At 36.4% G+C, this 22,638-nt stretch overlaps 1 protein-coding gene across 1 annotated transcript in view; it reads right to left on the reverse strand.

The window, feature by feature from the left end:
- The window catches only part of PPP2R5E (protein phosphatase 2, regulatory subunit B', epsilon isoform), a 141,670-nt gene that overhangs the window by 17,956 nt on the left and 101,076 nt on the right, over positions 1 to 22,638 (reverse strand). Inside the window, exons 4-6 of the mRNA XM_012656251.1 lie at positions 21,080 to 21,181; positions 15,267 to 15,359; positions 137 to 267 (exon numbers count right to left, since the gene is read on the reverse strand). Of these exons, the coding sequence (XP_012511705.1) occupies positions 137 to 267; positions 15,267 to 15,359; positions 21,080 to 21,181 (326 nt within the window). The remainder of the gene's footprint in view (positions 1 to 136; positions 268 to 15,266; positions 15,360 to 21,079; positions 21,182 to 22,638) is intronic.

Raw genomic sequence — 22,638 nt, forward strand, 5'->3', positions numbered from 1 at the left:
AAGGAAAGAAAGGCGGGCGGGGGTGGGGGGTAGAAGGAAATCAGCACACTGTGTTCAAATATTTGAGGTTTATTTAATACTTCTATAAAAAACACCAACTTTGCTTCTTCTTCTTCTACCCCCACCCTCCACTTACCTTAGAAAAATATTGTTAATCTGTTTTCGGATAAATGCTCTAAGACCAAGAAACTTGCCATAAATTCTGTGTAAGACTGTTTTTAAGTAGTCCCGTTCCCGAGGGTCTTCACTGTCAAATAGCTCCAAAAGCTGTTGTAAATGAAATACAGTACAGCTGTCAAAGGCAGTGAAGGATTTAGCAATTCCATCTCTCAGTATTTAATATCCCTTCCTTCCTTCCTCACAAGTTTATTGAGTATCTGTATGTGCCAGGCATAGTGTTGGTCTTTAGGAATAGAGTGATAAATCAGTCAGACAAGGGGCTTATATTCTAGTGAAGAAATACATAACCATAACAGTAATAACAATAATAATAATAGCTAACACACATGTAGCACTTCTATGATCATCAGGCAATTTTCGAAGTAACCTACATATATTAATCCTCCCCATAAAGTAGTTTTATCCCCATTTTTCAGATGAGGAAAATGGGGCACAAAAAGGTTAAGTAAGTTGCCCATGTTCTCACAGCTAATATGTAGTAGAATTTGATCCCAAGTAGTCAAGGCCCAAAGTCCATGAATTCAACCACTATACTATGCTACTGAGCTTATATTCCAAATATACAGTTAAGATAAGCCTTCAGCTCTACCAGAACATACAGGTAAATGAAACAATCTAAACCAAAACACACACCAAAAAATTCCCGATGATACTGTCAATGTTCTCTTTCTAAATCTGGGTTCTTGTTACATAGGTGTGCTTCATTCTATAAATATTCATTGAAGTGAACATTTATTATTTCTGTATGTTTGTTATACATGAATAACATTTTTAAGTTCCCAACCATTTGTAATCTAAAGTTAATAACTGAATCCTGATAACATCACATCTATGTACTCATAATGAGACTAATACAACTAGTCCAAAAGAGGTAACAAGCTAAAGTCACAGGCCAAATGAGATTCAACCCAAACCCTAGAAAAAAAAATTCCAGCTGCTTTGTTTTTGTAGAAATTTACAAGTTGATCCTAAAATTTATATGGAAATACAAGAACCCAGAAAAGCCAAAATAATCTTGGGAAAAAAAGAACAAAGTTGGAAGACTCATATTTCTCAATTTCAAAACTTAGTATTATGGAGCCAAAGCCATAGTAATCAAGACAGTGTGATACTGGCATAAGGACAGACGTACAGATCAAAAGAATAGAATCGAGAGTCCAAAAATAAAGCATCACATTTACAGTCAACTGATTTTCAACAAGGATGCCAAGACATTTTAATGGGGAAAGAACAGTCTTTTCAACGAATGGTGCCAGGACAACTGGATATCCACAATCCAAAAGAATAAAGTTGGACTCCTACCTCATACCATAACTCAAATTAACTCAAAATGGATAGTCAACCTAAAGGTAAGAGTTAAATCATAAAACAATTAGAAAACAACACAAGAATAAGTCTTTATAACCCTAGATTAGGTGGTTTCTTAGATATGATACCCCACCATAAGCAACAAAAGAAAAATAAAGTAGACTTCATCAAAATTAAAAACATTCATGCTTCAAAGGACATCATCAAGAAAGTAAAAAGATGACCCACAGAATGGGAGATGACACAGTTGACCCTTGACCAACTTATAATAGGTCCACTTATACCCAAATTTTCTTTGGCCTCTGCCACCCCTGAGACAGCAAGACTGACCCTGAGACAGCAAGATAAACCCTTCCTCTTTCTCCCCCTCAGCCTACTCAACGTGAAGACAATGCAGATGAAGACCTTTATGATGATCTACTTCCACTTAATGAATAGTAAATATATTTTCTCTTCTTTATGATTTTAACATTTTTTTCTCTAGCTTACTTTATTGTAGGAATATAGTATATAATATGTATTAATCTACATAAAACATATGAAATATGTGTTAATCAACCATTTATCAGTAAGGCTTCCCAACAAAAGTAGGCTATCAGTAGGTAAGTTTGGGGGGAGTCAAAAGTTATACATGAATTTTCAATTGTGCAGGGAATTTGGCACCCCAAATCCTGTGGTGTTCAAGGGTCAACTGTATTTGCAAACCTCTGATAAGAGACTAGTATCCACAGTATATAAAGAACTCTTAAAGCTCAATAAAAAGTCCAATTTAAAAATGGACAAAGGATTTTTTTAATAGACAAACCCCAAAGAAGCTATACAAACGGCCAATAAACACATGAAAGGGTACTCAATTTCATTGATTATTACAGAAATGCGAATCAAAAACAGCAGGGAGACACCACTCATTGGATGGCTATAATCAAAAAGAGGGATAATAAACAGTGCTGGCAAGGATATACAGAAATTGGAATCTTCACACATTGTTGGTAAGAATGTAAAATTATGTAGCTACTTTGGAAAACAGTTTGGCGGTTCCTCAAAACTTCCAGGGTTATTATATGACTAAGCAATTCCACTCCCAGGTATATACCCAACAGAACTGCAAACATGTGTCCATACAAAAATTTGTACACAAATGTTCACAGTAGCAATATTCATAATAGTCAAAAACTGAAACAATCCAAATGTCCATCACCTGATGAATGAATAAACAAAATGTGGTACAATGGAATATTATCCAGCCATAAAAAGGAATAAAGATACATGTTACAACATGAATGAACTTTTCAAATATCATGCTAAGTAAAAGAAACTAGACAAAGAAGGCCACATAATATATGATTCCACTTCCATGAAATATCCAGAATAGGCAAATCCACAGCAACAAAAAGGAGAATGGGGAGTAATGGGTATGAGTTTCTTTGGAGGATGATAAAAATGTTCTGCAGTTATACTATGGTGATGGTTGTAAAACTCTGTAAATATACTAAAAATAGTGAACTAGAAACTTTAAAAGAATGAATTTTGTGGTATATGAACTATAATCCAATAAATCTGCTACCTTTTTAAAAATGATGTTGGTAAGTTCCTCTGGATGAAGAACAAACTTGGAGACTGGTTTCAATTTTACTGAGGTTTTTATACTCATCATTATTGCAATAATGCAAAACTCATAGTTCTAATATCTTTATACCAAAACATTTCAAGAACATACAGACACAAATGAAAGCACACAAATGAAAGCAGACAACCATCATTATTGAAAAAGCTATCAAGACATATATAAGCTTGACTTCATTTGATTAAGACAGAAGGCTGAGACTGACAGCAGAAGAATAACTTAATGGGCAACAATCAAATGTGCTTTTCTTTGAATGGAAAACTGAGTTATGGGCAAAAAAATAGCCCTTCAAATATGGCAGGAAGCACGAACTGAAAGACAGTCTTTAAAAATAGGCAGTGAGACGGGACACAATTTTTGGCTACACAATGCCATCCATCACCCATCCATTCATTCATTCAAAAAATGAGTATTTCAAGTAAATATTTATTGTGTGTCTATTAAGGGTCAACCAGGGGGCAGGGTGCCAGGGATACAATGAAAAGCAACACAGAGACAATCTTTGCTTTCTCAGTGCCTATTCTGAGGGGGAGATACAGGTACATAAACGGCATGATAAGTGGTTCAGAATGCTGTATAAACAGATAGCAGACACATCGACTCCTTCTGGAGGAAGAGTGATCACGGAAGACTTCTAGAGGAAGTGACATCCAGGCTAACCCTTGAAGAAATTAGGAGTTAGAAGTGGGGCATGAGTATTCACAGCAGATTCAATGGTACATGCCCTTACCAACAACCTATCCAAATAGACGATGCTGATAACATGTCTCTGCCCATTCAGCAACAACATAAATAAATATGTACTAAGTTACTGAGTTCTTTCTATGTGCCAGAAACTGTCCTCGCTTCTGGGCACACACAGTGTTAAACAATTTTGGAGCCCACTAGGGGAGGCAATGAGCAAGTTAAAAATACATTTCCACAGGAAAATATTCTATCTAGGAAAGAAAGGCATGTGGCTCCAACAGGCAAAAAGGTCCAATATAGACTCAATATATTTTTATCTATGACATGTTCAAAATGACATAAGATCTCTAACCCATCTGTCCCACTCCTTGTTAACGGAAATAATTAATCTCTTAAATTCTATGTTTTAATTTGGTTTCTATTTTTAAGTGTTGCAGAGCTTAATGAATAATCTGCAAATAACATAAGAGAAGGCTTGCGGGCATGTAATATTAGCTAAACTTGAATCAATTATGCCTATATATTGTTATTCTTGAGTTTAATGAAAACATAATAATTAAACAAAAATTATTTAGCTACTGTTTTCATTAGGCTCTCAAAGAAAATGCATTACTAAACACCTAACTTTGTTTACAAAACCGCAAATATTAAATGTGTCATGTTCTATGAGAAAGATTAATTACAGTATTAAACTATTTTTCTGCTGCTCTATAGAACACATTTTTGAAGATTTTACGTACGAGAGAGAAGTAAGTATAAATAGTTCAAAGGCCAAAAAAAGGGGGAGTACGATGAGCTGTAATTTCCAAAACAAAATAATACGAAGTGTGCTTAGTCATATATATACTCCCAAACACTCCCACAGAAAAAGCTATGAGAAATATAATCCTGTACCTGTAAATGCCAAAGTGGACTGTGCCGTCCATAATATATAGTCTTCAAAAATAGGCAGTGAGACAGGACACAGTTTGTGGTCAAAGAAAAGAAGCTGGAGAATTTCCAAGGTGATTACAGAGCAAAGACAGACCTGTCAACATGCTGGCTTTGAGTTTACAAAAAACCAGCTTTCCTGAAGCTAACAAACAGGGATGAACTCTGTAATGATTTAGCCAAAGAACCCTTCTTTTGAACTTCATAATTAATTACAGTGGAATGAGAAGGGTGAAATGAACAAGGCGGTAAGGGTCTTCCAGTTACACGTGGGGGATTGAACCTTTCTCTTCTTGAAACCTCCCTGAAATGACAGTGAAAAAATAAGAACGGAAGAAAGTCACAGAGCAGAGAGGGCTGGAGAGCAAATTAGACATACTTGTAAACTTTTCAAAGATGGAAAGTGGATGACAACAGGTGACTATCTTAGGTTTCCTCCTTCTCCATTCTGCTAAGTGTTTTTCCATTCTGCAAGCAGGAAGGGAAGCCAACAAGAGGCAGGCCAATTCACACCAGAGAACCCTCAAAAGGCTTAAGAATTGAAGGCACCAGATATACTTGATGGCAAGGCTGTGAGAAGGGGCTAAAAAGAAGAGGACTGGCTGAAAGTCTGTAGAAGGAGTAACAAAATCCCCCAGATCCCTGTTCCATGGAGTGTACTGAAGATTTACAGCCTAACTCTGGAGAGAATGAATGGAGCAAGTATCTAGTCTTTGAAGACAGTTAAGTGAAGCACTTATTTAAAATAATGGATTGAATAAAATTCTGTGTACTAAAGAGTTACATCTTTGCCATCCCCCTTCCCTGACTGGGCTCCCAATCTCCCAATACCCGATGAGGCAGGAGATTGGAAGGTCCTTTTCTGGGGAAACTGATAGCCTCAAGAGAAAAGATCTATACATACACTTCTATCTGAGGGTTTTCCAGTGAAATGGCAAGGTCCCTGCCCAATTATCTTATGGAAAGTTACCAGCTTCCAAGTGTTAGCTATGCAAATATAAAGACGTATGCATGTGCATACATGCACACACACAGACACACACAGGTTCTAGGCGGATTTTTGTAGACTAATACGTAACTATGACTATGAAGTCAGGGATCACCAGATACTCTAACATAAACAAACAATTATAAGGAACTCAGAGCAAACAGGCATAATGCAAAGAGTACAAAAAAACTACAAAAAGGAACTATAACATCTCCAGAGATAAATATATTGGATAACCTGAAACAAAAGCAGAATGCTATTACACATGAATATTCAGAAAATAAAAGAGCTTTTAGAAATTCAACATGTAACAAATAAGAAGTTCAGCAGAGGACTGGAACATCAAAATGAGCAAATTTACCCCTGAAAGTATAACCAAAAGACAGAGATAGTATATAAAAGAGAGAAGGTAAGAAAACTAGAGGCTTGATCCAGAAGGTCTAAAACATGAATAATAGGCTATGAAACGCAAAGACAGAAAAACATAAAATGGAGAAAAGAAAAACATCTGAGGAAGAATTTGATGGAATTATCCAGGGGAAAAAAAAAACAACAATGGATTTCAACATAGATATAGCCCATTAGGTGTTCTGCACAATAAATGAACAAAGATCCACACCAAGGAACATCACTTTCTGGACTTGGGGACAAAGAAAAGATCTCAGAAGCTTACAGAGACGATAGGTCACTATAAAAGATAAGGCATTCAGCTGGCACGGGCCTTTTCAATACCAACATTGGAAGCTAGAAGACAACGTAACAATCCCTTAAAAAACATCTCAGGGAGTATGGGTTCCAGACTGCATGTTTATACCTAGCGAAAATGTCAGTCAAGTATGTGGGCAGAATTAAGATGTTTTCAGACAAGCAATCTCAGAACATTATATCCCATTTATGCTTTCTTAGGAAGCATCTAGAGAATATGTTCCACAAAATGAGAGGAAGTTAAGCAAGTGAAAACACAGTCTAGAAGAGCGGCAAAGGGAAGTCCCAGGATGACCACTGCAGACATAGCCTCGGGGAAGCAACCAGTGCCAATTAAAGCAAGATGACCTCCAGGAAGGAGGCCTTCAAGGAGGGTGGTGGGGGTGGGGACTGACAGAGTAGCTGATGTATGGGCCATACTGAGAAGATCTGTACAGTGCTCTCAAGGAATTGAGGGACGAACTAGTGACCAATACAGAGGAAAGCAAGCCAGCAAAAAATAAGGCAACTATCAATTCCAGGATTTTTTTTTAAAGCTCTACGAGGAATGTAATTATGTGCCTCAAGTATGAACAATATGTATACAGTTGTACTAATGTAAATACTGTAATTTGATTTAATTAAATTTTGTGATCTAGCATTGGTGATGGAGGAGGGAGCTATAGAGGGAGATATATCATAGCCTCTAATAGAAAGTCAATAGATAGATAAAATCTAAAATGAAAGATCAAGAAATAGCAATATAAGTGTGCTATTTGGAAATACTGAGATAAGTACATGGAAACAGCTACAAGACTTGAGTGTGGTTACCTCCAGGGAATAGGACTCTGGATTGGGGAAGGATGAGGTAAAGGATTGCTATTTGTCATTAAAAACCATATAAATATATTTGAGTTTTAAAAAGACATTACTTTGTTAATTAAAGCTATTTTAAAAAGTCATTAAGAGCAAGACTTCAAGCAAAACACCCAGTTGCCCTCTACTACAATGAAGTAATTGCCCTGCCCTATTCCATGGAAAGTAATTTTAGAAAAGATCAGAAATCTTCTAGTAGATAATCAATAAAATTGGTATTCTAAATGTGTTGCATCCAAACTGTCACAGAGCACTAAAATCAGATGTCCATATTTCCGGCTTTGTTTGCAACTTTAGCTATTCTGCTACCTGAAAACTGAGTATCTTCCTAATATCTTCACCTTGACCAAATAATGCACATAGAGAAAGCCCAGAATGAAGAAACAACAGCCAAAGGTAGACTAGCTCCAGTGAATCAGAACAACTCAAGGGAACAACCACATGAATGAGGATAACCTATAGGCAACCACAGAGAAAGCATAGTGGAGAAAAGGGATCGAAAGGTGGCAATAATAAGATTCTAGCAATTCTGACTTTAAAACCCCTATGGAAATGCAAAACAAGACTTTCAAAGGTGTAAGTCAGACAAATAGGAACAACTCTGCCAGGTCACATGTTTTTATTTTCCTCCTAATTTCAGGCATTCTTTCCACAAACTAAAGAAGTCCACTTTTTCCCCCTTGAGCATTCTATCTGATTCAAGAAAACCTTGTGATTTAAATTTTTGAGACAACCCAACTGATTTGGTCAGCATTTCAAGAAAGAGCTGTTGTGCTAAATGGTGATGCACTCATGGGATGCAGGCAGGGACTGCATAATTTGTGGGGCTAGGGCAAAGTGAACATGCAGTGCTCCTTGCTCAAAAAGTACTAAGCATTTCAAGACAGTAAAGGCACAGCATTGAACCATGCACAGGGCCCATCAAAGCACAGGGTCCAGTGGAACTGCACAAGTTACAGGCTGGCTCTGGATGCACGAGTCAGAGCAGTGAAGCCCTTTTTCAGAGCTTTTTGAGTTACATGTTGGACAGGACAGGATGAAGTGATTTATTGTTAATTGGTAATGGTTGGTAAAACTCCAGGGAGAAATAAATTGCCTAAATTCTTATTTGCTATAGAAAGAGAAACGTAAACATTTTGACATATTCAAGGAACTTGTTTGGAAAATAGTATTATTTTGTACTTTGTATTAGGGCTGAGATTCAAGGCCTTTTGGAATTTATTTCAGTTTAGAACTTAAAATTTTTTATCAGGATGGTTTGTGCCATGTCCAATTTGTCTTGAGTTTTTAAAAACACAATAACAAAAGGTCACTTTAAAGGACAGGCTAAATGATTTACATGATTTGCATAATTTGCATGATAATTACAGTACCTTTCAGCTAAATATAACTGCAAATGTGAAGTACAAATTACTAAATAGCAATCTCCAACAGTACATATGTTTATGGGGATACTTGAATAGTAAGTTTCTTAGCAACCACTGACTGCTTTTCAGATTTGCAGAATGGTCGAAAGCAATCTTTAGAATATGCTGCTAAACTATTGCCATAATAATTCACCCAATGAAAAAATTCAAGGTTTGGCAATTCATTTGGGTCTAAAGAAAGGGCAGGGGGATCATAAAGAAACCATTTTCCCAACCATCCTAACATAGATGAAAATTACCTTTATTGAGAATAGACAAAATTGTTCCATAAGCCAAGGCAAGTCTATACACTTTAAGCTATAGAACACAGTTTACCAAGTTACCTACATCTAAAATCGACATTACTACAGACACAAGTGCACTGTGCAATGAAACTGACTATCTTTGATAAATCTCTGACAGCTTTCTTGTGTAAACATTCAAATGAGTACGTAAAAAATGCCAAAGGTTATGTAAGTCTAGATTTAATCAAAATCACAATGAAATTCAAGTGAGCCAGTCATATTATTCTTGAATAAAAAACAAGAAAACCTTTCAAGACCCTTGAATAAAAAACAACAAAACAGACTGTTTTGTCTGGCCCACACAAAAATCTGGATTTCCAGCTTCTCTTGAAAAACCAGAAAATCTAGCAACACTTGGCTCACTTACCTAGCAGCCAACAGTTAACAGGAGTGGACTGGCAACAGGGTGCAAGCTCTCTAAACCACCACAGTTTCCATCACTCCCTTTGCTTACACCAAGATGTAAATTTTGTCCTCTGCAAAAATTTCAATGTGCTGTCACTGGTTTTCATGTAAGTTATATGCTCCTGGCACTAATACATTTACTTCCAACACTAACTGGAAGAAATCAGTTGGCAAAGGAGAACTGATGAGAATCCAGGGACACAAGAGACCACATGTAACAACTTAAGAGAACCCGACATTCTGAGAAGAACCGCATAAGCAGAGTCCAAAGGGTAGTAATGATTTTTAGAATAAATAATTCACAGCACACTAGGTAAGACACGATAGACTAACATTATATGATTTCATGGTCTGAAGTTATTAAAGAAAACACAGCTAAAGAAGGTTCTCAAAACCTTCTTTATTATAATTGATCCTGATAAAAACATGAGTGACAGAATCGGCATAACATTTACGGACTGCTTACCATGTGTCAGGAATTGTTCTAAGTGTTTGTATAGGTATTTAGTTATTAAGTCTCCTCAACAACCTTACAATGTAATTACTATTATATATATTTTGTACCTAGTTTCCAGATAAGGAAACTGAGGCAAAGAGTAGTTACGTAGCTTGCCCAAGGTCACACACTAAAAAATGGCAAAGTCTGAATTCGAACCAGTTTATACACTTAACCACCAATCTATACTGCTTCCTGATGAAGAAGAAAAACTCAAGATATTGAGAAAGGCTTTTAAGTCAACACAGGAAGCTTTCCTTCAAGCTTCAGATTTTAAAAGGACATATGCAAATGCTGAAAGGAAGGAAACACAACAAATATTAGGCATAAAAGAATGGTGCCATCCTGCAAAAATAGGCTTAGAAAGGCTAATGCACAAAATCAGGTGAGGTTTATGAAAAATGCAAGGCAATAAAATGAGACTGCACTTGAAGCTGAAATCTTTTTACTATGCTTATTGATTGTCACATGTTCATTATTTTTAAATGCAAGGAATAGAGATATATTTAAAAAATAGTAAAGATCATCACATAATCATGCGCTTCCAGACAATTAATAACAATTTGGTATATTTCTTTCCAAAATTGTTAATGCATACTGCTGTAGTCTCAATGTGTCCCCCAAAATTAATGTGTTGGAAACTTAATGGCCAATGCAACAGTGTTAGGAGGTAAGGCCTTTGGGAGGTGTTTAGGTCATGAGGGCTCTGTTCTCATGAATTCAATAATACCATTATAAAAAAGGCTTTCTGGAGTGGGTTCACTCGCTAGTCCTTCCATGTTCTGCCATGTGAGGGCACAGTGAGAAGGCCCTTACCAGATGCCAGTGCCTTGATCTTGGACTTCCCAGCCTCCAGAAATATGAGAAATAAATTTCTGTTCTTCATAAATTACCCAGTCTTAGGTATTCTGTTATAGCAGCACAAACATACTAAGACAAAAATACCAACATTTCTTTTTCCTAAAATAACGCTGGCTCAAAAATTAATCTGTTCCATAAAAATGCATGTTTCTCTTAAAAATAGATCATATGTAGCTCTATCAAATGCTTTTTACTAACTGATGAATATTCCACTACATGAATGTCTACAATTCAACTACCTCCTGAGAAACTTTTCTTTCCAATTTTCTAGTAATTATTAACAATGATACATTCAATATCTTTGTACATACATCTTTGTGTACATATCTGATTATTTCTCATGGAATTGCTGGATCAATATTTAAGCTGACAGAATACTATCAGATTTCTTCTTCTGAACGATTATACCAATTTTATGTATATATGTATGTACCTATTTACTGATTGACAGACACATCATCTTGCAGGTTTTACAGCATATTTAGAGGGTCTTCTCCATTCAAACCTCTACTATGTTCCATTTTCCTGTTAAATTCCACATTGTCTTAATTAATGTACCTTTATAATATGTTTTATTATCTAATAAAGTACCATATTATTAATCATGTTTTTCAAAAATTTATTTCATGAACTCTGAAAACTTCAAATAAAAACTACTGGAATTTTAATTAGAACTACACTAAATGTACACCTTATTTTGGGATTATATGAATATCTCTATGATAGCAAGTCTTCTCATCTAGGAATACGTTACATTTCTACATTTATTCAAGCCTTCTTTGCAAAATGTTATTATAAGTTTCACATACATTTCTAAATTGTTTCAAAAGGTGGAGGTTTTAAAAAGCAAGGAAAAACACGAGAGTGTGAAAAAGACCTGACTACAGAGTGCGGAACTGGGAAGCACCCACTAACTCAAGACAGTTAAGGCATGGGGGGGAGAGGAGGGAGATGGGGTGGGATGGGGGATAACAGGGTGAAATATCAGCATTGACTCTGCTGAGCCCTGGTCTGGAGATGAAATTCATCAACAGATCTAACAGATGGAAGGTAAAAAAGGCAAAGGTTGTAAAAACGAGGAAGGAGTTGAAAATGTAAGCTATATAGATGGACTTCACTATTTAGCTCTAGAAGTTCACTAATGCCACATGGCAGATGAATGGCATTCCTTTTTATGACAAAGTGACAAGGCCTGTAGATGAGCGGAATGCAGTAAACACAAGTCCTGGCTTTTACTATAGCATCTAACAAAGTCACTATGCTTTCTTTATGAACAAAATTAAGAATTGCAGAAAGGATAATAATATACTAGTAAATTTCTAACTGGTTCAAGGATAGAATTCAAATATTACTGATTAATGAATCTGTGTAAAATCAGGGAATTTCTAAAGGTATGTCCTAGGCCTCTCCCTCATCCCTGGCTAGCTGAACAATTTTAATCTATGACTTAGATGAGGCCAATAATTACAGATCTCATAAAGATGGAAGACACGGTGAATAAAGTAGATAAGAGAATAATAATCCAGAAAGACCTCCACAAACTGGGGAGAAATCATATTCCACAGAAATATATGCCAAATCCAACTTACATAAAAAAACAAACTGCATAATAAACAAGAACAAGGAGGCCAAGTGCAATGGTACATGCCTATAGTCCCAGATACTGCAAGGGATGAGGTCTGCCTGGGCAACACAGCAGGACATCATCTCTTAAGAGAAAAAAAAAAAGGAAAACATGGCTTTACAGCAACATGAATAAAGCTCAATCAGAAGTCAGCTACGACCTCAAGCTTAACAGAGGTTGGCAGCGTCATACTATAGCAAGAAATGGTAATGAGACTTTCCGTTCAAGAAACGTAGAGTGCAGACAAGGGAATGATAAACCCAACTCTAAGCTGCGTTGGGCTGCCCAGGCTTAGGGCACTGTGTTCAGATGTAGATGTCATACTTGAAGACAAATGGACACATCCAGAAGATCTTGAAGGCTTCAAAAACTAACAGATGAGAAAGGTTGTGAGAACTAAAGACTCAGTCTGCAGCAGAGAATGCATACTGACAGCTGGCAGGCCAGATCCAGAAGGCAAACAGGCTTAATTCATCTTCAAGGGGATTTTAGTAATACCAGAAAATTTCATATAAAAATCTGGATTTCTGTTTCTCTTGGAGGAGGGTGAGGGGAAGAAAAGTCCAGCAATAACCGAATTAAGAGGAGAAGACAAAGACCCCTTTAATAAGAGCCAGTCTACATCCTATTGTCTGACACCTATGAATGAGCCTATGAGCTTTTGAGTTGCAACCGCTGTTCTAGAGAAAAAGAGCCAAAGGGTAAAAACAAAAGCTGTGTTCTAAGATCTGAAAGATTACATCTGGGCTAGTGATACTAAGAGACTATTCTGGGGAGAATAAGGCCAAAGGGTACAAGGTGTGGGGAGGCTCAACACAAAAAGTAACTTCTTAACAAAAATGGACTAAGCTGCCCATGTGGCTTTTCTTCACTAAAAAAAGGGTCTCAAAGGAGACTGATTCTCTGGGTAAAGCACTAGAATATACAACCCGAAACGTCCTTTCCAAATCTGGGTTTCCCTGATGTTTCAGCCTTACGAGTTTTATCTTCAGTACCATCTACTATGGACAGCACACTGGGCTGGGCTCTGTGTGCTTTTTGTGTAAGAAAAGCCCTGGCTGCATAGTTAGATCATAGGATTTACTGATTCCGTGTCAGCTAAACACAGGCTCTAATGGAGAATCACTATCTGATCCTCTCAGGCATGTTAATTCACCATAAATATGAGAACTCTATTATTTCATTAGTGTTGAGACATGAGGACTACTCCTTCCTTGAAGTCATTCCAAGTTACAGTGAGGGGAATCCCAAGGAGGCATCACGGCATAATGCACAGAAAACCAGAACAGGAAATATGCTTGAATAAACTGGAAAATCTTTGCAGACCTCAGTTTATCTATCTATGAAATGGGCATAAAAACTTAGCCATGCTTATTATACAAAATTCTTGTATAAATCAAATTAAATAATGTACATAAAGGTACTCCGACAACTATACAGTGCTATATAAATGCGACAGCTTTCTGATACAAAATGAGGATCTATTACACAAACTTTCATTATTCTGAAATGAACGTTGTTTCTTTGGTATAAGGATCTGTATTAATCTACCTATTTGCCCAGTGATCCATGTATCCACCTCTTTACCCACCTCTCTGTCTCAAACCTCACTTTTCCAGCACCTCCCATGTTAAGGAAGTAAGCCACGATTCACCAGTGCATTACCAAAGCACTCTAAATGTGCAGTAGAGCATGGCTCAATGATCTGCTTCATGTGCCTAGGGGGAATAGGGTGTACGGGTGCTAATGAGCCCCACAGGCAAGGCACCAAAGCTCCTTTCCAGCTCTGAGCTGATCATTGAACTTCGGGTTTAATTCCACTCAGCCACATTACCTGGGATGTATAGGAGCCTCCATGGCCCTCAGCTCTCTGGAGCTAGCCTGCTGCTGGCACTCAGTTGGGTTAAGCCCTATGAAGTGGCTGTGTTTTGAGTGTTAAAAACAGTCAAAATATTGGCTATGGCTCAACTTACATGTTCCAAATTCTAAATTTATTAATTTAATTAGGGAGGGAACAAAAAGAGGCAGGCCGTCATGAAGGTTATCAGACTTTATCCAGGTAACGTAATAGACCAATTTCCTGAAAAATCAATGTTTTAAATTTGAAATTCTGCTATTGGCTCACTAGGAGATAGATATTTATTCTTTTCTACCTTAGGTAGCTCATATGTCATTCAGAAAGGAGCTATGACAGTCCATACACCAGTTTGGCTCAAGTACCCGTTTTTATACATGAATATCAACAAGAGGAGCAAAGACATGTTACCTAAAAATTAAACACCATGGAAGTACCCACGTATTGGTAAAAAGGAAGATGTGATCTATGGTTGTAACGTATAAAATGAGGAGTCACAAAAAATATGCTCCCTAAGAAGTTCCAAATGGATGGGTGAGAGTTAATCCCTTTAGGGAAATTTAGAGGGTTAATAAGTTGTGCTATTTCGTAGCAGTGAAAGCTCACCAATATCCTGGCTTTGATTATTTATTAAAGGTTATTTATGCTCTGCAGTCTGAGCTTGACTACTCAGTTTCAACACATCTATGCAATAGTTCTTTGTGGAAATATGAGTTTTTAAGCTACATAAAGATTCACACAAACAAGGGTTACATAAATAAAATTCCTTCATAATTAAACTTTAGGAAAGCAAACCACAAGGACTTAGGCATTAGCATTCCTGTCTATTTAAAATGTAATTAATTTCTACCACAGATAAATTAAGTATATACCTATTATCTTTAATGGGCAGTAATGGAAATTAACTTATGTATATTTATTTGTTTGTAAGGCAATGTAACTGTCACTGCAAATTTTTTTTTTAACAAACATCAACAGAAAATGAGATAAAGTATTAACTGAATAACAAATGCCCACACCCACAAGAATATGCTTACCTGTAATACAAATTTCTGATCTATGTATTTTTTGGCAATGCTGGGTTGGAATTCTTGGCTTTCCAAAAATCGTATGAAAAATTCATATACAAGCTGCAACAAATAGATTATAGTTAATTTCAAATTATGATTCACTGAAAATAGTATTAAAAACCATGAAAAGCCTACACTAAAACTGACAGGGATTAGAAAATTGATTTAACATCAATCAACAAATCATGCTAGACTTTCTTGTGACTCACAGTTATTGTTATGCTTTTTAACTTTTAAAATCAAAAGTTAGAAAATACAACCAAACAAAGCAAATAAAAATCCACCATAGTCATCGAGAGACAACTACTGTTAACATCTTGATGTATATACCTCCTTCTACAACATACCAATGTACTATAAATATATCTTATACGGTTTTACAAACTACTTTTACCATTTAAACAATATATTATGAAAATATTTAACATGAACAATATCTGAGTAGCTATTAAGTAGTCCATTATACATAATTTATAATGAATACGTCCATTATTCACAATGTAATCAATGTCCTATGCTTTGACATTTAAGTGATTTCTGAATTATTTCTCTATCATTATGCCACAGTGTGCATCATATAACATACATCAGTGTGCACTTGTTCAATTATCTCATAAGGAAATATTTCTAAAAGTGGAATTGCTAGATCAAAAGATCTCCAAACATTCAGGATTTTCAATACTCATTGTCAAATTTCCTTTCAGAAAGATGATGGCAATTTATACTCCTCCAAGCAATATATGGTGGTGTGGCTCAATATTCTCATCTACAAAGAAGTAACCTCAAATAACTGTTCTGATAAACAGTGGGAGATCATTGTTTATTCTCTTTGCATAATAAATTAATATTATTAGGCTACATTTGATCCTGTGTAACATAAAACAGTATATAAAAACCAGAACTTTTAAGAGAAAGGCACTGGGCTGGAAGCCTAGTTCTTTCCCTTACAAACTGCATAAAATTTAGTAAGTTAATTTCTCTGAAACTGTTCCTTCAACTTTATTATGGGATAATAATCCCTAAAATTAAATGTGATAATATACATAAGGCCCTCTGCATAGTGACTAACATATAGCATCAATGTCACTATTCCTAAAACAGCATTTGCTAACTTTTTGGTCTCACTCCTTTACACTTAAAAATTAACAAAGACCCTTCCCCCAAAAGCTTTTGTTCATATGAGCTATATATATAAAAAATCAGAAATAAAAATTGAGAAAATTTTTAATGTTTTATTATTTCATTTTAAAACAATAAAATATGTTAACGAAATATATTTTCGTGAAAAATAACTTCATTTTCCAAAAAAATTAAGAAGAGAGGTATTGTTTATAGTTTTGTAAATCTCTTTAATGTCTGACTTAACGGAAGACAGATTCTTTTTTTGTTTTTTTTTTTTTTTTTGAGACAGAGTCTCACTCTGTTGCCCTGGCTAGAGTGAGTGCCATGGCGTCAGCCTAGCTCACAGCAACCTCAAACTCCTGGGCTCAAGTGATCCTACTACTGCCTCAGCCTCCCAAGTAGCTGGGACTACAGGCATGCGCCACCATGCCCGGCTAATTTTTTCTATATATTTTCAGTTGGCTGATTAATTTCTTTCTAATTTTAGTAGAGGCGGGGTCTCGCTCTTGTTCAGGCTGGTCTCGAACTCCTGAGCTCAAACAATCCGCCCGCCTCGGCCTCCTAGAGAGCTAGGATTACAGGCGTGAGCCACCGCGCCCGGCCCGAAGACAGATTCTTATCTGCTTCTGTATTCAATCTGTTGTGATATATTGTTTTAGTTGATGTATATAAAGAAAATCAAGCCTCACACAGACCTAAAGTTGGAAAAAGGGAGAGTATTTTAATCTTTCACATAATTGTGGATATTTTTTGATATTACACCAAAACTCAATAAATTTTCATTTCTTAAAGATTAGTTATAATGCAGAATCTGAAACAATCTCAATGAACTTTTCATACTCTGTTACACTAAAATCCAATAGTTTATCTTGCACTTTGAATAAATCTTTATCCATGCATAATCTCCTAATATTATTCATTTGCAAACTGGAAAATATTGGTTCACTGAGTTATATAGACTTTCAAATGTTGGCATATTACATATAAAGTATCTTTAAAAAAAATTATATTATTCAATATCTCCAATTTTACCCAAAAGAAGTCTTTAAGCTTTGGGAAGCTGTATACAGCTCAAGGTGACAGACAGATACAAAACAGATAGAAATTTTCTAAATTTCTAATTTTAAATTTTGCTTGAATGCTCTAATTTTATCACTGGTGACGAATACTGTCAATTGGTTTTCTTGTTTTAGAGAAAGAATTCACCATATTCCCAAGTCTGAATAACCATAGTTTGTTAGTCATTCCTTCAATGTTTAATGAAAATGTTTCATGAAAATCAGCTAGTTAGGCTACAGATTAAAACAATAACATAAGTGCCTTTCTACAAGATAATTGTTGTATTTCATATGCAGAAGTGATTTGTGAATACTTTCCATTTTGTCATGCAGAATATTTTTTAAAATGTGTGCTCCAGGGTCAAAATTTAATAAAATTAATAATGTGTATTGCTTCTTTAAGGACATTCAAGTTCAATTGGCTTTTCTTTTTTTTTATTGCAAGTGTGTGGAAGTAGTAAAGAATACAACGACAACTTGACCAGTTTGGCACAACGGCCTTGATTCCTGCTAAAGCAACAGAAGTTTTAACCACCATTGGCTTTACAACGAATAGTATAAATGTCAACATGGTGAAATGAGCAAATAACACATGTAGCACTGTTATAAAAGTAGCCCTGACCTTGCAGGCCGCTGAAAGGTCTCAGGGTTTCCCTACCCACCTGCAGATACCACTGACTTAAGTGCTTCCTATATATTCACTTGTGGCTTCAGACTCTATTTAAAACTTCAATTAGGTATTCACATTAGCATTTTACCTCTTTATAAAACTACGTTTTTCTCTTTGAAACTCTGAAATCAGAAAAATTTCTTTCCCAACGATCTGGGTGCTGCCGAGTTTTATACGTTATTCCTCCGGTCAAAATAATGCCTGAGTCCTAACACCTCATAGAATTGTTCTTTCTTCAATACACTCATCTTTCAACTCTCAGTTTTACAAGTAGAATATCAGCCTTATTCAAATGACCCCACCAAAGTGGGTTTTATCCCTCTTTTTGATTCCCACAAAATGGAGAGATTCTCATCTTCCAGGCCCACCTCGGGGGCGGGCAGGGCTTTCCAGCAGGCTTGGCAGAGTGCTTTCTCCTCTCTGGTCCCTTGAAAGCAGTTATGGATTAAAATAGTTTGGCTTAAACACTTCAGACACATTTATTAATAAGTATAAATAAATGTTCTCAGCACTTAGGGAAACATTTTACCTCAGAATCAAAAATCTCTCTTAAGTTTCTAAAGGGAAAAATTGGGGGCTGGGGAGGAGACATTACTTTTCAAGGTCACACAAGTGAATTCTCCAAGGAACTGAGTAAAAAGACTTTAGCATTCCTTGTTTTCAGTCTCAAGTATAATGCATTAAAAACAATTCCTTAATTGTAAAATGGAAGTCCCACAGAATTGTATTTTACTGAAAAGACAGACCTAATTTTAGAAAATACACAAACAAGAATCAATTCTTACATGTTTAATGAGTGCTCTTGACAGTACTAAAACCATCTCTCAGTGAAAATGGGAAGGTGACTAATTTGTGCAGTAAGATTACACAAAGGAAACACAGGATTCTTGACACAAGTCAGGAACCTATAGAAAGATGTACACAAAACAACAGACGCTGAAGGCGAGAGTGCCTGTTCACTATGAATGAAAGTGATGTGTGAATTTTAAAAGTAGGTTTCCTTCACCTGATCCAGCATTAGTCGGTCCTATTTCCCCCTGACCTAAAGAAGGGACAAGAAGGGATTATAGGCTTGCACAGGATGTCAACACGGATGAAAGAGCCTGTTCTATAATGCAGTTTGTGACTTCATATCCAAAAGAGCACAGATCTCATCACCATTCCTCATTGTTGCTTTGGTTTTAGGGTTTCAGATGAACCTGACAGTTAATATTCCTGTAGTACTGTGTTAGCTAGAATTTTCTGGTGGCAGAATTTAGTTTAATAGCTTCAGAAATTAATTTCGTCCTGTATTTTATAGAGTCATTAGGTGTAAGAAGGATTCACTGAAATATTGAGTTAAACTTTCTTGTACTTCAGGGGAAAGTTTATCCATGGTGATCATGATTTAGAGCATTGAAAAAGTTCTTGCAAATGGCAAGAGTGGTCTATTGTCTCTTCTTTGGGATGTAGAAAAGAAAATAAGTTGAACCTTTGAAGCCATCTTTCTCCTTGCCTTTTCCACCATAGGATGTGGGACTCTCCTGAGGACATTATCTTTCTTTTTTTTTAAAGTTTCTTCCAGACTAAATTGTAATTCAATGAAATGGTGCCAAGAATTAAGAATAAGACATGCTCATTCAAAAGAGTAACTCTTTTTTAGAATTTGTCATAATCTGGGAAAAGCACAGATAGTTTTACAAATTTCTTAGATTGTAGAAAATATGTCTAGACCTTAAGGAAAAAAAATCAAACATCTAAGATAGTAAATCAACTAGCGTTTTAACTAATTTATCCAATGTTGGCATTGGTAGCAGGAATATATACGTATAACATGCCTGAGTAAGAGTTAGGAAAACAGAGCCCCCAAAAGCTCTCCATATAACCAGGGGAAATAGCACATGTGTGTAGCTGTAGAAACCTTGAGTTGCCAAAGCAGAACAGGCAAATTTGCAAATTTATGTCAAAAATTCTGAAGTGGGGAAAAAAATAAACTCCTAGAAGATTTCTAGGCCTTATCTTCGCTGCACAGTTTTTTGCTCTTCAAAAAGTCAGCTAGTAACCATGAACACACTTCTACCAAGATGCTGTGGCTTCTGCCTGGGGTAAAGATATACAAGGTCATATGTTTTTTCTTCCAATCCCTCCCTCCTTGCTTTTTGTCACCCAGCCTCTGAGGACATTCTGACTCAATGGAAAGATGGCTTTGGGGCTCAATAGATACAAATTTTCTTGTTCTAGTCTTTTCAGAAATGTTGACATAGAGAGAGAAGGCAACCAGGAAAGAAGGAGCTGGAAAATGACCAGTATGTGTAAGTAAACACTGCACAGATGGGCCTAGTGCTGGAAGAGGAGAAGCAGGGATGCCCCTGATCCGTCCTGGCACGTGAGCATGATTGGAAAACACGCCCTTCTCAGTGCAAGAGAACAAAATTGGCTTTCACCCAAGTTTTCTCTCAGCTGTTGCTCTTCCTTACGACACTGTGAAAGGAATAGTTATTGTAGTTTGTTTTTGTCCTTCCACATTAAAGAAACACATTAGTGGTTATCATGAAGACAGGCATACGAAGTCCCCAGGGTACCTACTGCTAAAAATGAGATATGTACTCTGTGACCTAATCACATCCAACTAATAACAATGTGAAAATGGTTCTGTTCTTGTTTGAGGCTCCAGTGGGCAGGATCATAGAGAAGCTCTAATAAAATAAGAATTGCTGCCTGTACCTGCAACATAGGAGCCCCACACCAAAGCATTACGCAGACACCTATTATTTTATTCTTTTGGCATCCTGATTATTGAGAGTAAAAAACATAAAAAGCACTCTCCCGCTTTCCATTAATGTACTCTAATTTGATTTCTTGGTGAATAAAGGCCTTCAAAGGAATTCCCATGCTAATCAGCTAATGAGTTAATGGAGCTTTCTTTTATAACAAATGGTAGTTCGAAGTACCTGTAAGTGTGGCCATGATGCCTCAAGGGTAGGTTCATCTTCTTCTGGATCAAATTCGTTGCTGTCACTAGGAGGGAGAGTTCTGAATATATTGCAAGATACCTAAAAATAAACAAGCAGCAGAGTTAGCTGGAAGCATCTTCTGGACAGCTTTATATAAGGTCCTAGGGAGCCAGCCAAAGGGAACCCAGGTAACTGCATGAGGAGCACCACGAAAGTGGAATAAGGACCGCATTCTACAGGCTTTGAGGCCAGGATCACCTCTAGGCAATGCTGGAAAATAGGAGAGCAGCACTTCCTACCCTCTTGAACACCATTTCTTATCCTTATTTGGCCCTACCCACCCTAAGTCCCCATGATTTTATACCTTTCATCAAAGCCTGCTCTTGGTTACTTACCAGTCAACCATGCTTCTAATCAACCAATTTACACTAAGATATAAATAACTGCTAATGGGCTTCATGTCCTTCCCTTCTCGGGCTTATTCACAATTTGCAGATTTATAGTTGAACTAATAGTGAAATTTCAGACATTCACAAAAATGAATCAGAAAAGACATTTCAGAACCTTTCTAATACCCTTAAAAATATTTCTTATTCTGTCCTCAACAATTTGGTTTACAAAATAGCAACAATGCCCAGGGTAAGATATATTTGTGATATAAACCTCTATAAACTAGGCATTCCTTTGCCATAGGCAATATCCGAATTAAATGCTGGCTGTTCAGAGAATCATCATGAAATTGATAACTGTGGAAACTTGGTGATGAGGAGATGAGGATTCATTACATTATCTACCATTTCTGTATGTATGACAAGACTTTTATAGTAAAATGCTTATTTTTAAAATGCTGTTGGTACTATTCTCAGGATTCCTTTTCAATTTGTTTCTTGCCCTACTTACTAACCTATCTTCTCCTAATGACCCAAACATATCCTCAGGTCAGAAGAATAAAACAGGGAAGAGTAGGAGGGGAATATGCAGAGAAGGAAAGAAGGGAAAATGAAGGAGATACTGCACTAGAAGCCTTTGCTGGACTTTCTATGTAATACAGAAAATACTGAGCTATAATATGCTCCTCTAAAAGAGGAAAGAAGAAAGGCTTTGGGGGCCCCATATAATCTAAATGTGTTTATTCATTCAAAATATATTTATTAAGTATCTATTCTATGTACATATTGTTCAAAACACTGAGAAAACAGTAGTGAACAAAGCAGATAAAAATCCATGCCCTCATGGAGCTTATATTCTGGTTAAAGCCACAATTATTTTGATTTCCCTAGCTACGGAAAGTGAGCTCAGATGTGTAAGCTATGGAAAGGAGATTCAAGTTTAAGTGCAATGGGAAGCCATTAATGGATCTTAAACAGGGAAGTCACATGATCTGATTTTTGCTTTAAAAAAATCACTTCAGCAGCTATGTACAGAATAGACAGGAAGGGGACAAGTTAGAAGGCTGTGAATGTGGCAAGGGATGATGTTGGCTGGGACTAGGATGGTGGTAAAGAAGATAGACAGGAATAATCAATTCAAAATATATTCTGGAGATAGTGCTTGCT

Source organism: Propithecus coquereli, unplaced genomic scaffold (assembly GCF_000956105.1).
Source record: "Propithecus coquereli isolate 6110/MARCELLA unplaced genomic scaffold, Pcoq_1.0 Scaffold5, whole genome shotgun sequence".
NCBI classification, from domain to species: Eukaryota; Metazoa; Chordata; class Mammalia; order Primates; family Indriidae; genus Propithecus; species Propithecus coquereli.